We start from the raw sequence: 16,624 nt of genomic DNA, 5'->3' as shown, positions 1-16,624 counted from the left end.
GACTGGGAAATGTCAGTTTTCATTCCAATTCCAAAGAAAGGCAATGCCAAAGAATGCTCAAACTACTGCACAATGGCACTCATCTCACATGCTAGTAAAGTAATGCTCAAAATTCTCCAAGCCAGGCTTCAGCAATACGTGAACCATGAACTTCCAGATGTTCAAGCTGGTTTTAGAAAAGGCAGAGGAACCAGAGATCAAATTGCCAACATCTGCTGGGTCATGGTAAAAGCAAGAGAGTTCCAGAAAAACATCTATTTCTGCTTTATTGACTATGCCAAAGCCTTTGAGTGTGTGGATCACAATAAACTGTGGAAAATTCTGAGAGAGATGGGAATACCAGACCACCTGACCTGCCTCTTGAGAAATCTGTGTGCAGGCCAGGAAGCAACAATTAGAACTGGACATGGAACAACAGACTGGTTCCAAATAGGAAAAGGAGTACGTCAAGGCTGTATATTGTCACCCTGCTTATTTAACTTACATGCAGAGTACATCATGAGAAACACTGGACTGGAAGAAACACAAGCTGGAATCAAGCTTTCCGGGATAAATATCAATAACCTCAGATATGCAGATGACACCACGCTTATGGCAGAAAGTGAAGAGGAACTTGAAAGCCTCTTGATGAAAGTAAAAGAGGAGAGTGAAAAAATTGGCTTAAAGCTCAACATTCAGAAAATGAAGATCATGGCATCCAGTCCCATCACTTCATGGGAAATAGATGAGGAAAGAGTGGAAACAGTGTCAGACTTTATTTTGGGGGGCTCCAAAATCACTGCAGATGGTGACTGCAGCCATGAAATTAAAAGACGCTTACTCCTTGGAAGAAAAGTTATGAGCAACCTAGATAGAATATTCAAAAGCAGAGACATTACTTTGCTGACTAAGGTCCGTCTAGTCAAGACTACGGTTTTTCCTGAAGTCAAGGCTATGGTTTTTCCAATAGTCATGTATGGATTTGAGAGTTGGACTGTGAAGAAGGCTGAGGGCCGAAGAACTGGTGCTTTTGATCTGTGGTGTTGGAGAGTACTCTTGAGAGTCCCTTGGACTGCAAGAAGATCCAGCCAGTCCATTCTAAGGGAGATCAGCCCTGGGTGTTCTTTGGAAGGAATGATGCTAAAGCTGAAACTCCAGTACTTTGGCCACCTCATGCAAAGAGTTGGCTCATTGGAAAAGACTCTGATGCTGGGAGAGATTGGGGACAGGAGGAGAAGGGGATGACCGAGGATGAGATGGCTGGATGGCAACACTGACTTGATGGATGTGAGTCTGAGTGAACTCCGGGAGTTGGTGATGGACAGGGAGGCCTGGCATGCTGTGATTCATGGGGTTGCAAGGAGTCGGACACAACTGAGCGACTGAACTGAACTGAACTGAAACTATGGTGGAGGTAACGAAGATAATGGTGACCTCCTTTAAAAGATGCTATTCATTTACGTACAGTACAGTGCCCCCGACCCTGCAGCAGGCCACCACTGACCCACACCTCAACTGGAGACCGCTGGACATGTCTTGGTCAGTTTTTTGTGGGGTCACTGCTCATTTCTCCAGCGTCCTGGTGCATATAAGTTTCTGTTTGTACCCTCCAAGTGTTTATTTCTCAGTCCTGTGTAAGTTCTGGCAGCTCTGTGTTGTGATTAGCAGTGAGTTAGGCTCTGATAAAACCCCAGAAGGTCAGACTCTGGTTAACTGCTTTCCTCTGAAGGCAGGCCTTTTGAGAAGAACAAGATACCCTGTCCTGTATCAAAGCGGTTCCTTTTCCCCTCCCCTGCAGGAAGCACCAGGGAATTTTTTGGATATGTACTATAAGAACCTGCTGGCACTTCCAGGATTAAAACACACAAAAGTGTGGGGTCACTCTATGAGTGGGTCATCCTGACTGTCAAGCAATGTCAGTCACACCCTAGGTTTTCCTGCCCCAGCATAGTGTCCATGGTGAGTCAGTCTCTGCTCAACTTAGCCATGACTCCCTGTATTCGCCTGTCTGTTCTCCAGTCTAGGGGGCATCACTTTGCCCTGTGTCTTTATAGGAATCTGTTAAGGATTTAAGAAGAGTTGATTTTTCAGTCTGTTCAGCTTTTGACTTATTCTTTGGATGGAGTAGTGACTTCCAAGCTCTGGACCTGCAACTGGATATTTGAGGTCAACTATGTCAATTGGATTCCATATTCCATCTGTGCTTTCAGTAAGTTAAAAAATTTTCCTCACTCTCAGGTTTTGAAAGAATTTGTCTGTTTTCTTCCAGTAGTACATAGTTCAATTTTTTAAACAAATATCTGATGCATTTGGTATATTTCTTTGGTTGACACAAGGGATGAATCCACTTTTGTATGCTTTAAAATGATTATTCAATTACAATGTCCATCTTCTCTCCACTGATATAGGATATTGCCTTTATTATATACTAAATTTTCCTAGGCAAATGAGTGTTTTTCTAGATTTTCTGTTTTCTTCCATTGATTTTTCTATTTGCATGCCAAAACTCTAAGGGGCATTTCCATATTATTTACATTCTGGCTTCCCTCTTTGTTCTTTTTCTTATTCTCATTCCTATAATTACTTACTTCTTCTTCTCTTTGCATTGGCAGATTTCTCAAATACCATGGGAAAGTGAGGTGGAGATGGTTTTAGTTTTAGTCATGAAATATTTCCCCATTAAATAAGTAGGTGAGTAGAGAAATAGATAAGAAAGTATAAGTCAATTCATATTTTATAGAATGTTTTTACCATGAATGACTATTGGTAGATTATATTAATGACTTTCCTCTTATTGAACCTTCTCCCTTGCTCTAGTTTTCTAGAATAAATCCCACTTGGTAAAGATTGAACTCTTTTAAAAATTTCAGATTCTGCTAATATTTTATTAGGATTTTTGAACTGACATTCATAAATGAGATATATAACTAGATTTTTTATATACAGACTTTGTCAGCTTTGCAGCTCAAAGTTACATTTACTTTTTAGAATTTGAAGGTTTCCCTTATTTCCTTATATTCTGGGATAACTTAGGTAAAAATGGGATTCTTCGATTGCTGAGGGTTTAGCAGAATTCTCCTGTGAAACCATATGAGACTGATGCTGTTTCATGAGGGGCTCTTCAACCACAACACCCTTTGACTGTATGGGTCACAAAAAAAAGTGTCAAAAATTCTTAAAAAGATGGGAGTACTAGATCACTTTACCTATCTCTTGAGAAACCTGTATGCAGCTCAAGAAGCAACAGAACTGGACATGGAACAACTGACTGGTCCAAAATCAGGAAAGGAGTACAAAGCTAAATATTGTCACCCTTTTTGTTTAACTTACACACAGAGTACATCATGAGAAATGTTGGGTTGGATGAATCACAAGCTGGAATCAAGATTGTGGGGAGAAATATCAATAACCTCAAATATGCAGAGACACCACCCTTATGGCAGAAAGTGAAGAGGAACTAAAGAGCCTCTTGATGAGAGTGAAAGAGGAGAGTGAAAAAGTTGATTTGAAACTCAGCATTCAAAATACTAAGATCATGGCATCAGGTCCCATCACTTCCTGGAAAATAGAAGGGGAAAAAGTGGAAGCACTGACAGATTTTCTTTTCTTGGGCTCCAAAATCACTGCAGTGACTGCAGTCATGAAATTAAAAGACACTAGCTCCTAAGAAGGAAAGCTATGACAAACCTAGACAGCATATTAAAAAATGGAGACATCGCTTGCCAACAAAGGTCCATATAGTCAAAGCTATGGCTTTTCCAATAGTCAGGTACGAATGTGAGAGTTGAGCCATAAAGAAGGCTGAGCACTAAAGAACCGATGCTTTCAAATTGTGGCGCTGGAGAAGACTCTTGAGAGTCCCTTGGACAATAAGGCAATCAAACCTGTCAGTCCTAAAGAAAATCAACCCTGAATATTCATTGGAAGGGCTGATACTGAAGCTGAAGCTCCAATACTTGGGCCACCTGAGGTTGAAGAGCCAACCCATTGGAAAAGACCCTGGTGCTGGGAAAGATTGAACAAAAGGAAAAGGGACCAACAGAGGATCAGATGGTTAGATAGCATCACGGGACTCAGTGGATGTGAATTTGAGCAAACTCCAGGAGGTAATGGAGGATAGAGGAGCATGGCATGCTACAGTCCACAGGGTCACAAAGAGTTGGACTTGACTTGGTGATTGAATGACAACAATTTTGACTACTTTATCATTTCTTCTATGATCACTTCATGATTTACTTCAATTTTATGTCTCTAATGAGGTCAATATTGATAATCTCTCATTACCTACAAAATATGTACACAGTTTAAAATTTAGACCTTATTGGATCTATTTTTTCAACTGATGAAGGATTATTGTCTAAAATACCAAGCCAGATGGCCATCAATCCCACTTCAAACACTTTTTATTACTATATATCATAAGCAATCAATTATTGTTTGCAAACACTAGTGTATTTTTTAGAACAAGAATATCAAATTTATCTTCCTTTCTCTGTGAAGTATGAGAAAATAGGATTACTTTAGCTCTGTGTGGCATGCACAAATTTCAGGACAATTTTCACACGTCTCACCAAATGGTAGTTTTTCTTTGTGTTGAGAATCACTGTAGGGGACTGTTGAACTCTCTCTTCCACCCACACTTTCTTTCCCTTGGTGTCCAGATTGTTAGTGCTTTTAATAAACAACTTTTCATAGAATAGGAGGTTAACTGCTTCACCAGGATTCCTTGAGCAAAATGGAACCTGCTCTGCAACAAAATGTATAGGATTTTGTTACTTGAAAATGAAAATAGTTAAAAAAAAAAAACAAATATTTTAAAATGAAAAGCACTGCTTTCATCACAGCAACACAAGAAAGGGATGCAATGGGAACTAGAATGATAAGTGAAAGTTATCAGGGAGGGAATCCTACTAGAAATACAACTTCACCCAGCTTAGAAGGCTTGGAATGAGGTATATATTCAGGACAATAACAAATAAGGAAGGGTTGGGAATGATTTCAACTTTAACTAAATATATCTTTTTCTTTTCTTTGTAAACCATAGTTGGCTTGCCTACACGCCACAGCCTCTGATGTGAGCATGGCTGGTGCCAAGGACAATGCCCTGAGGATCATGCTGGTTGGGAGGACAGAAAGTGGAAAAAGTGTGACTGCAAACACCATCCTTGGGGAACAAGCATTCGACTCTAAGATTCCTGCCCAATTTATTACCAAAAGTTGTCAGGAAGCATCCCAGAAATGGGAGGGAGAGATCTTCTCATTATTGATAGCCCAGGGCTCTTCTACACAAAGGAGAGCCAGAAAGCTATCTTAAATGAAATTAAAGAATATCTCTTTACCTCCCACCACGGACTCCACGCCATCATTTTGGTCATACAGCTGGGCTGCTACACACAGGAAGAGCAGCAAACCGTGGCATTGATCAAGAATCTGTTTGGGGAAGCAGCCATGAAGTACATGATCATCTTGGTCACTCACAAAGAGGACAAGAGCCTGAGGGACTATGTGAGGGAGCTGAGAAAGCTACAAAGCCTCATCAAGGAGTGTGGAGACCGATACTGTGTCTTCAGTAACAGGACAGACCAGGCTGAGAAGGAAGCTCAGGTGCAGGAGCTGGTGGAGCTGATAGACAAGATGGTACAGGACAACCAAGGAGCTTACTTTACCAACCCTGCACACAAGGGCACGGAGGTAAGAAAGAGAAAGGAGGAAGTCTTGAAGAAAATCTACCCTGATCACTTAGAAATACAGATTCTAAGAGTGGAAGAGGAGAGTGCTCAGGAATGCAAGAAGAGTATGTGGGGAAAAGTGAGAAAAATTTAATTACTAAAGATGGACTACGAAGAAAAACTAAGAAATGTTAGGGAGGAGGTCCAAATAATGTCTTCAGTCATATATTTGAGGAAGTTATGAAGTTGCATTTAAAAATATTTCATTTCTAGCAGTATATAGTTTAATTTTTTAACAAAAATCGGATGCATTTGGCACATTTCTCGGGTTGATGTGAGGAATGAACCCAATTTTATACTTTTTAAAATATTCAAACCAATTCTTCACTGGTGTGGATTGTTGGGTTTGTTATACACTAAATTTCCCTAAACTACCAAGTGTTTGTCTAGATTTTCTATGTTTTCCTTTGGTCTGTCTATTTGTGTGCCAATACTCTAAGGGGTTTTCCATACTATTTATATTCTGACCTCCTCTTTTGTTCTATTTCTAATTCTCAATACTGTAATTACATTCCTATAACAAATATATTGTCTTTGTATTGACAGATTTCTCAAATATCATGTGAAAGTTAGGTGGAGATGGTTTTAGTTTTAGAGACAAAGTATTTCCCCATTAAGTAAGTTTCTGCCTCTCAAGAGGAGTAGAGAGATAAGAAAGTATGTGTCAATTCATATTTTATAGAACATTTTTTTTTTTTTACAGTGAATGGCTATTGATGGGTTGTATTAATGATTTTCCTCTCATTGACCCTCCCCCCCACTCTAGTTTTCTAGAGTTAAATCCCGCTTGGTCAGAATTGAACCCTTTTTCAAATGTTGTCTGATTCCATTTTTGCTAATGTTTTATTAGGATTTTCTGTTGGTATTCATAGAGCTTCCCAGGTAGCACAGTGGTAAAGAATCTGCCTGCCAATGCAGGAGATGCAAGAGACTCCATTTTGGTCCCTGGGTCGGGAAGATCTCCAACTGAATTTTGGAGTAGGAAATAGCAACCTGCTCCAGTATTTTTGTCCAGAGAATTCCATGAGCTAGGTGCCTGGTGGGCTACAGTCCATGAGGTAGCAAATCATCAGATACAACTAGGCAACTGAGTATAATAACAACATTGGTATTCATAAATGAGATTCGTAAGTAGTTTTCTTTTCTGGTACAATCTTTGTCAGTTTGGCAGCTCACAGTTACGTTTACTTCTTAGAAAGGATTTGAAGGTTTACCTTTTCCCCTTATATTCTGAAATAATTTAAGTGAAATTGGGATTCTGTGGTCACCGAGAGTTTAATAGAATTCTCCTGTGAAATTGTCTGGGATTTATGCTGTTTGGTGGGAGCCCTTCCACTACTTTCTTTATAATTTCTTCCATTACCACTGGTTTCCTTCAATTTTATGTTTTTAGTGAAGTCACTATTAATAAGCTTTTCCTTTGTGTTGGAGTCCCCATAGGGGACTGTTGTGCTCTCTCTTCCATCCACCCTTTCTTTCCATTTGTGTCCAGTTTGTTAGAGCTTTTTAATGAACAGTCTTTCATAGGATAAGATGCTAACTTCTTCCACCAGGATTCCTCAGATTTGGTATCTTAAACAAAATCAGACTTCCTCCAGATCAACATGTATAGTATTTTGTTGTTGTTTAGTTGCTACGTCATGTCTGATTCTTTGCAACACCATGGACTGCAGCCCACCAGGCTCCTGTGTCCCTGGGATTTTCCAGGCAAGGATACTGGAGTGGGTTGCCATTTCCATCTCCATTTTAGACATAAAGACAGTGAGAAAAAAAAAACAAGATAAAAACAGATTTTAAAATGGAAATCACTGCTTTTATCACAGCAACACAAGAAAGTGATGCAATGGGAACTAGAATAATATGTAGAAGATATTTGGGAGGGAATCCTACAAGAAATACAGCTTTGCCCAGTTTAGAAAACTTGGAATGATTTATAGGTTCAGGAGAGTAAGAAAGGGTTGGGAATGGTTTCAACTTTATGTAAATATATATTTTTTATTTTCCTGGAAAACCATAGCTGACTTGCCCACACTGTACAGCTAATGCCCAGTACAAAACTCTGAGGATTGTGCTGGTAGGAAAGACCGGAAGTGGGAAAAATGCGACTGCAAACACCATCCTCGGGGAAAAGGTATTCGAGTCTAAGATTGCTGCGGAAGCTGTTACTAAAGATTGTCAGAAAGCATCCCGGAAATGGAAGGGGAGAGAACTAATTGTTGTTGACACCCCAGGGCTCTTCGACACCAAGAAGAGCCTGAACACGACCTGCAGGGAAATCTGCCGATGTGTCCTCGCCTCCTGTCCTGGGACTCATGCCATCGTCTTGGTCCTGAGGCTGGGCCACTACACACAGGAAGAGCAGCAAACTGTGCAGTTGGTCAAGGCTTTGTTTGGGGAAGCAGCCATGAAGTATATGATCATCTTATTCACTCGCAAAGAGGAGCTGGAGGACCAGAGCCTGAGCGACTTTTTGGAGAATGCGGATGTAAACCTACAAAGCCTGATCAAGGATTGTGGAGAGCGCTGCTGTGCCATCAGTAACAGCAAAAACACAGACCAGGCTGAGAACGAAGCTCAGGTACAGGAGCTGGTGGAGCTGATAGAAAACATGGTGCAGAACAACCAAGGGACTTACTTTTCTGATGCCATATACAAGAACACAGTGGAAAGACTGAGGAGGCGGGAAGAAGTCTTGAAGGAAATCTATCATGATCAATTAAAAACAGATATCCAAAAAGTAGAAATGAAGTGTGCTCAGGCATGCCAAAATAGGATGCAGGAAAAAGAGAGAAAAATTAAGTTACTAAAGATGGAATATGAAGAAACACTAAGACATGCTAGGGAGGAGGCCCGAAACAGTATCTTCAGAGATAAACAAGATGGAAATATGAATTTTCCTTCAAGAATAAGTAATTGGTTTAAGAAGTAACTATTTTCTCACAGTTTACTATGGTTAGCAAAGCATCTTTCCAGCTCACTCCCTACCCTCTCCACATCTGCCTCCCCACCAACAGACATCAGCTAATTTAAGAAATTACAAAATTGCCAAGTTTGAGTGCTAGCTCATTACACATGGTAAAGACTTAAATGAAAGGAATTTGAAGGCTGAAATGCATCCTGCATTGAGCCTTACCACTACCTGTGAAACACAGTACACAGGCCCCTTGTGAACACTGTGTGACTGTCGGCAAAACTTCCGGTCCCCTCAGCAACATTGTTCTCTGGTTCGTGAGAGATGAGATAATAAATATTTGTTGTTTTTAGCTGCTAAACTTTGGGGTAATTTGTTACACAGCAGTAGATAACTAGTACAAGATGTATGTTAATACATATATATATAAATATTTCTTGAAATACTGGCCACTTGCTGCTGGGGAATGGAACTTCAGTTTCTAGGAATCAGGGGTGGAAGGAAACTTACTTTTTACTATAAGCTCTTTGATCTATTTCAGCATATTGTTTATTCAACAAATGAACAAAGAGATAAATAATAACATTTGTAATATTCTCCAACAAACAATAATTCCAAAGGGCCATTTCAAAAACAATTGTCTTATTTTTCTCCGCTTTCCTCTTCTAGGTGCTGGCTTAAAGTTCTTCTGCCTATAAATTCAGATAGCTCTGTGCCAGAATGTTCCATTTCCCCCTGAAGATCCACTGCCTTCCCTTTTTGATCCTTTGGCCCTGCCAGGGACCACATCCTGGGGTGCAATGTTCTCTGACTCTCTCTCAGACACCGCCAGTGAGAAGGCCAACAAAGGATCTGTGGGAGCCAGAGAATTAGATGAGGACATTTGTCTCCTGGATCCCTCTCTGCCCAGTCTTATCTGACCAGCTGTCACCTCCAACCAAAGGTCCAGCCACAGGCACTAGGGGCTCTCAGATCTGACCAGTAAAATACATCTGTATAGGAGTCCTGTCATACCTGTAGTGTGGCTAAAACAAAACTTTTGACTGTTTTCAGAGATCACAGCTTGACCCGAGAGTGAATTTTAATTTTCAAAAATGCTCAATCTGGTGATTAGGGTAAATGGTAAAGTTGTAAGAGGTAGTCATAAAATAAAGAGACTACTTCTATTTTAGGAGCCTTAAGTCTAAAGTCAATGCTTCTGGAAAGGTTTCAGTTGTGTTGTGAAATGTGGAAAGAGGGTTAGAATATGTGACTTAGCTCAAAGAGGGGCAAATTTGAGTGATGGCAATAATTTGACAAAATAAAACAAAGCTTTGTTAAAATAAAGTAATTGTTGAGAATTTATGCCTAGTTTCTGGTATGTTTCTTTTTTTAATGTATTTTTTTAATGTGGACCATTTTTAAAGTCTTTATTAAGTTTGTTACTGTATTGCTTCTGTTTTATGTTTTGGCTTTTGGCCAGGAGGTATGTGGAGCCTTAGCTTCCCAATCAGAGAGCAAACCCACATCCCTGCATTAGAAGGCAAAGTCCTAACCACTGGGCAACCAGGGAAGTTCCTCTGGTATGTTTCTTAACACAGTGGTCTTATTTGCAATAGGTCTGCCTAGATTTCTAGAAAAATATAAAGGAGTCAAATATTTAAAGGATAAAATTTGGGAAATAGTGAGAAAGTATTTTTTCTTATGGGATTAATAATGCCATTGGTTTCCTTGTTACCTAAAATTGTATAGTTTATTTTTTTATTATCTACTATCTGTATTTTGTTATTGACATAAATTTATTCATAAAATTCTTAAAAAAATTTTAAATCTCCTTTAAATAGATAGTTATAACCTTTATAATGTTTAGTATTTTCATTATATTCACTCTCTTTTTATTTCAATTGAATCATAATGATTCATTCCAAGGAATCAACTTTAGTTTTTAAATTTTGATATGTTTATTTGTGCTCTTATAGTTCATTAATTTCTGTTCCTTTATTATTTCCTTTTTATTTTTTTAGTTCTTTGGTTTTATTTAGCTCTTCTTTTTTAAATTGCCTTCTTATATTCGAGTATACATATTTAAGATTATTAAGTTCCCTCTAAATACTGCTGTAGCTTAATCCAAAAGTTTTATTTTGTTGTTATTCAGTTCTCCATGTAGTTTCATTCATTAAGGGAATTACAAACTGCTCTGATTTCTAATAAAATATGAATTCCCTCTATTCCATTTTCACTTATATCTTTGAAATTTCAGTGAGAATGTATCAGTGAGCAGGAGATATAAAGGTAGTTTAAGGACATACACAGGAGGATGAAGGGGGCCAGGCACAGAATGGGGTGGGAGCCCTGGTTTATCCACACAGGGCACTGACTTGAACTTCACACCTGTTCTAACTGGGTGGTCTTCATTCAACCTCCCCTGTAGGGCCAGGGAAGCAATGCAGACAAGCAGAAAAAGAGGGTGGGGTGGGATTCAAGTCTGAGATTCTCAGAACCCCCAGCAGGGCCCTACTCCCCGAAGAACTATCAGCTGCCTTTTCAGCTCGCTGGTCCCCGTAACACAGGCCAGCTTCCTGCTGCTCTCCTCCCCTAGCCCCTGACTTCTGTTTCATGCATTCTGGGTCCCACACAAATCGCTGGTTTGTTTTACCCTTTATGTCCTGTGCTGAGACTCTCCCCCTGACTAGGCTGAGATCTCCTCTTATAAACACCACTGCCCAGACCTAACACATAGAAGGTGTGCAGTGAACACTGGTGTGAAGGAATGTGATAAAATGGAACAAAATGGAAAGAGGAGGGAAGGGTGGAATGGACAGAGCCTGTCCAGTCCATGAGCAGAGGCAGGAGTTTCCATCGAATCCTGCAGGGAGCCCCTTGCTCATGAGGACTCTGGTGTGGACACCATGCCCTCTGTGTCCCTTATGAGATATAAACTCGCTGACAAAGAATAGCCACGGGCAAAAAAAAAAAAAAAAGTGAGAAATACGGGTCTTGAGCGTGGATCCTGTTCTTTGGGCTGCCCTCACTGCACCCACACCCCATCCCTCCTTACAATCTAACCAGACCCCTTCCCTGACAGACATTCCCCGGGCCTCCTCTCCTCTCACTGCTTCAGGTCCCCAGGGCTTCTTGAACTGAGGTTTGAGTGATGCATTAAGGTCCCTTCCTGTCCTCCATATCCAGGTTTTTCTGGCCAAAGCCTCAGGACCTCCTGACCAGGCTCCCTCTGTCTTCCAGAGCCAGATCATCTAGAAGGGCTACCTGAGGTGTGCCAGGAAGACACCAGCAATGGTTTCCACGCCCTCTCTCTTTGGGAACCAAGACACCAAAAGGGAGCTTGTGAGCTCTGGGTTTCCAGGGGTGAAGATTGGGAGATGAGGCCTTGCCCTCGGGAATAGAGTCTCACACAGGAGGATGAGAAGATAAGTCAGATGTTCTAGAGAGTTCACCCATGGCTTTTCCTGTTCACAGATCAAGATACGGGTGTTCTCATCACAGAGTGATAGCAGGCAGTTTGCAATGCCCTATCCCGAAAGCTAGTGACTCTGCTCGACTCTTTGAGACCCTCAGGCTCATCAGTTCTGGAATCTATTGGGACCCACAACCAGAACCGAAGGAAACAGTGTTCTCATAAGGTTGGGTATTTCAGACTCCCTGATGTAGTGAGGCAAGGAACTGGAGTCAAGAGTGTTAAAAAAAATGACATCATGTGAACCTAAATGTCCATCAACAGGTGAATGGATAAATCTGTTAACTCCAGCCAAGAAGTATGAACTGTGACATATAGTGGGAGTCTCTTGAGCAACAGACATGGAATAAAGCTGAGCTGCATAATCTTGATTTGGTAAGTGGCGATTAAAGAAGCAAAACAGGGACAAGAGGGAAGTTACCATCTATCCACAAAAACTCCTATTTTTCTCTCACTTTCCCATTATTTTTCCTTACTCTGCCCACATTGCTTCCCTTGTTCAGTAAAGATTTACTGAGCAAGGCCCTGCCCATCAGAACAAGATCCAATTTCCCCCAAAGTCAGTCTCTCCTATTAGGAAGCTTCCATAAGCTCTTATCCTTATCCTTCAGAGGGAAGACAGAATGAAAGCCACAATCACAGAAAACTAATCAAACTGATCATATGGACCACAGCCTTGTCTAACTCAATGAAACTATGAGCCATGCCATGTAGGGCCACCCAAGATGGATGGGTCATGGGGGAGAATTCTGACAAAATGTGATCCACTGGAGAAGGGAATGGCAACCACTTCAATATTCTTGCTTTGAGAACCACAGGAACAGTAAGAAAAGGCAAAATATATGACACTGAAAGATAAAATCCCCAGGTCTGTAGATGCCCAATATGCTACTGGAGAAGAGTAGAGAAATAACTCCAGCAAGAATAAAGAGATGGAGCCAAAGTGAAAACAATGCCCAGTTGTGTATGTGACTGGTAGTGGAAGTAAAGTCTGATGCTGTAAAAAACAATATTGCATAGGAACCTGGAATGTTAGGCTCATGAATCAAAGCAAATTGGAAGTGGTCAAAAAGGAGATGACAAGAGTGACCATCGATATGTTAGGAATCAGTGAACTAAAATGGACTAGAATGGGTGAACTTAACTCAGATGACCATTATATCTACTACTGTGGGCAAGAATCCCTTAGAAGAAATGGAGTAGCCCTCATAGTCAACAAAAGAGTACAAAATGCAGATGCTCAACATCACTCACTATCAGAGAAATGCAAATCAAGACCACAAGGAGGTACCACTTCACACCAGTCAGAATGGCTGCGATCCAAAAGTCTACAAGCAATAAATGCTGGAGAGGGTGTGGAGAAAAGGGAACTGTCTTGCACTGTTGGTGGGAATGCAAACTAGTACAGCCACTATGGAGATTTCTTAAAAAATTTCAAATAGAACTGCCTTATGAGCCAGCAATCCCACTGCTGGGCATACACACCAAGGAAACCAGAATTGAAAGAGACACATGTACCCCAATGTTCATCGCAGCACTGTTTATAATAGCCAGGACATGGAAACAACCTAGATGTCCATTAGCAGATGAATGGATAGAAAGCTGTGGTACAGATACACAATGGAGTATTATTCAGCCATTAAAAAGAATACATTTGAATCAGTTCTAATGAGGTGGATGAAACTGGAGCTGATTATACAGAGTGAAGTAAGCCAGAAAGAAAAACACCAATACAGTATACTAACACATATATATGGAATTTAGAAAGATGGTAATGATGACCCTGTATGCGAGACAGCAAAAGAGACACAGATGTATAGACTGGACTTTGGACTCTGAGGGAGAGGGAGAGGGTGGGATGATTTGGGAGAATGGTATTGAAACATGTATACTATCATGTAAGAAACGAATCCCCAGTCTATGTTTGATGCAGGATACAGGATGCTTGGGGCTGGTGCAAGGGGATGATCCAGAGAGATGATATGGGGTGGGCGGTGGGGGGGGGGGGTGTCAGGATGGGGAACAAGTGTACACCCATGGTGGATTCATGTCAATGTATGCAAAACCAATACAGTATTGTAAAGTAAAATAAAGTAAAAATAAAAATTTTAAAAAAAGCAATACTTGGTTGCAATCTCAAAAATGACAGAATGATCTTTGTTTGTTTCCAAGGCAAGCCATTTAATATCACAGTAATCCAAGAAAAGCTATGACCAACCTAGACAGCATATTAAAAAGCAGTGACATTACTTTGCCAACAAAGGTCCATCTAGTCAAAGCTATGGCTTTCTACTAGTCATATATGGATGTGAGAGTTGGACTATAAAGAAAGCTGAGTGCCAAAGAATTGATGCTTTTGAACTGTGGTGTTGGAGAATACCCTTGCGAGTCCCTTGGACTGCACGGAGATCCAACCAGTCCATCCTAAAGGAAACCAATCCTGTATATTCATTGGAAGGTCTGATGCTGAAGCTGAAACTCCAATATCTGGCCACCTGATGTGAAGAACTGACTCATTTGAAAAGACCCTGATGCTGGGAAAGATTGAAGGCAGGAGGAAAAGAGGATGACAGAGGATGAGGTGGTTGGATGGCATCACTGACTCAATGGACATGAGTTTGAGCAAGCTCCAGGAGTTAGTGATGAACTGGGAAGCCTGGGGTGCTGCAGTCCATGGGGTCTCAAAGAATCAGACACTACTGAGCAACTGAACTGAACTGAACTGCCCAATCCTGTGTTGCTGCTAAGTCACTTCAGTCGTGTCCGACTCTGTGCGACCCCATAGATGGCAGCTCACCAGGCTTCCTGGTCCCTGGGATTCTCCAGCCAAGAACACTGGAGTGGGTTGCCATTTCCTTCTCCAATGCATGAAAGTGGAAAGTGAAAGTGAAGTCACTCAGTCATGCCCGACCCTCAGCGATCCCATGGACTGCAGCCTTCCAGGCTCCTCTGTCCATGGGATTTTCCAGGCAAGAGTACTGGAGTGCGGTGCCATTGCCTTCTCCGCAATCCTGTGTTACCCAGTATCAATCTAGGCCTCTCTTCCACTTTCTCCCCTATCTTTCTGCACAATGTCTTAAAAAAAAAAGACAACACTAAAGTAAAGTTGATTTATAATATTGTATTAGTTTCAGGTGCACAGCAGAGTGATTCTGTTGATTCTTTTCCATTATAGGTTATTCAGTTCAGTTCAGTTCTCTTGCTCAGTCATGTCCAACTCTTTGTGACCCCATGAATTGCAGCACGCCAGGCCCACGTGTCCATCACCAACTCCCGGAGTTCACTCAAACCCACGTTCATCGAGTCGGTGACACCATCCAGCCATCTCATCCTCTGTCGTCCCCTCTTCCTCCTGCGCCCAATCCCTCCCAGCATCAGAGTCTTTTCCAATGAGTCAACTCTTCGCATGAGATGGCCAAAGTACTGGAGTTTCAGCTTTAGCATCATTCCTTCCAAAGAAATCCCAGGGCTGATCTCCTTCAGAATGGACTGGTTGGATCTCCTTGCAGTCCAACGGACCCTCAAGAGTCTTCTCCAACACCACAGTTCTAAAGCATCAATTCTTTTGTGTTCAGCCTTCTTCACAGTCCAACTCTCACATCCATACATGACCACAGGGAAAATCATAGCCTTGACTAGACAGACCTTAGTCAGCAAAGTAATGTCTCTGCTTTTGAATAGGCTATCTAGGTTGGTCATAACTTTCCTTCCAAGGAGTAAGCATCTTTTAATTTCATGGCTGCAATCACCATCTGCAGTGATTTTGGAGCCCCAAAATAAAGTCTGACACTGTTTCCACTGTTTCCCCATCTATTTGCCATGAAGTGATGGGACCAGATGCCATGATCTTCATTTTCTGAATGTTGAGCTTTAGGCCAACTTTTTCACTCTCCTCTTAGATGCAGAATATAGTTGTGGTACATGTATACAAAGGAAAAGTACTCAGTCTTGAAAAAAGAATGAAATAATGCCATTTTCAGCAACATGGATGGACCTAGTGATTATCATACTAAGTGAAGTAAGTCAGAGAGAGAAAGCCAAGTATTATACCATTTTGCTTATATGTGGAATCTACCAAAAAAAATACAAATGTGCTCATTTGCAAAGCATAAACAGATTCAGATACAGAAGCAAACATTGTTACCGAAGGGAAAAGAGGGGGAGGATAAATTGGAAATTTGGTATGAACAGATACACACCAGTGTATGTAAAATAGATAACCATAATAAAATAGACTGTGTAGCACAAGAAACTATATTCTGCTTCTTGTAATAACCTATAATGGAAAAGAATCAACTAAATCACTTCGCAGCACATCCACTTGAAACTAGATAACATTGTAAATCAACTATACTTCAGGTTTGGGTTTTGTTTTGTTTGTTTGTTTGTTTTGTTTTTTAAGACATTGTGTAAGAAAGTGAGGAGAGAAAGTGGAAGAGAGGCTCAGACTGATACTGGGTAACACAGGAGTGGGCAGATAAGAGAAAAAATGGGGAAGGGAGAGAGAAACAAGGGTTTATGTGATAGACATAAGTTCTCTCTCGTCCCCAT

The 16,624-nt window shown here is 40.9% G+C and overlaps 2 protein-coding genes and 1 pseudogene across 2 annotated transcripts in view; 2 read left to right on the top strand and 1 right to left on the bottom strand.

The window, feature by feature from the left end:
* The window catches only part of LOC138439615 (GTPase IMAP family member 7-like), a 566,929-nt gene that overhangs the window by 157,274 nt on the left and 393,031 nt on the right, over positions 1–16,624 (bottom strand). The window lies entirely within an intron of this gene.
* Positions 5,060–7,489, top strand: LOC138439624 (GTPase IMAP family member 7-like; annotated as a pseudogene).
* On the top strand, positions 7,313–9,957 carry LOC138439064 (GTPase IMAP family member 7-like). Its single transcript, XM_069587298.1, has 2 exons — positions 7,313–7,319; positions 7,748–9,957. Exons 1-2 carry the CDS (start codon positions 7,313–7,315, stop codon positions 8,635–8,637), a joined length of 897 nt encoding a protein of 298 aa, XP_069443399.1. The 3' UTR covers positions 8,638–9,957.

The sequence above is a fragment of the Ovis canadensis genome, chromosome 4 (genome assembly GCF_042477335.2).
Source record: "Ovis canadensis isolate MfBH-ARS-UI-01 breed Bighorn chromosome 4, ARS-UI_OviCan_v2, whole genome shotgun sequence".
In the NCBI taxonomy this organism is placed as follows: Eukaryota; Metazoa; Chordata; class Mammalia; order Artiodactyla; family Bovidae; genus Ovis; species Ovis canadensis.
This window is presented reverse-complemented; position numbering and strand designations above follow the sequence as displayed.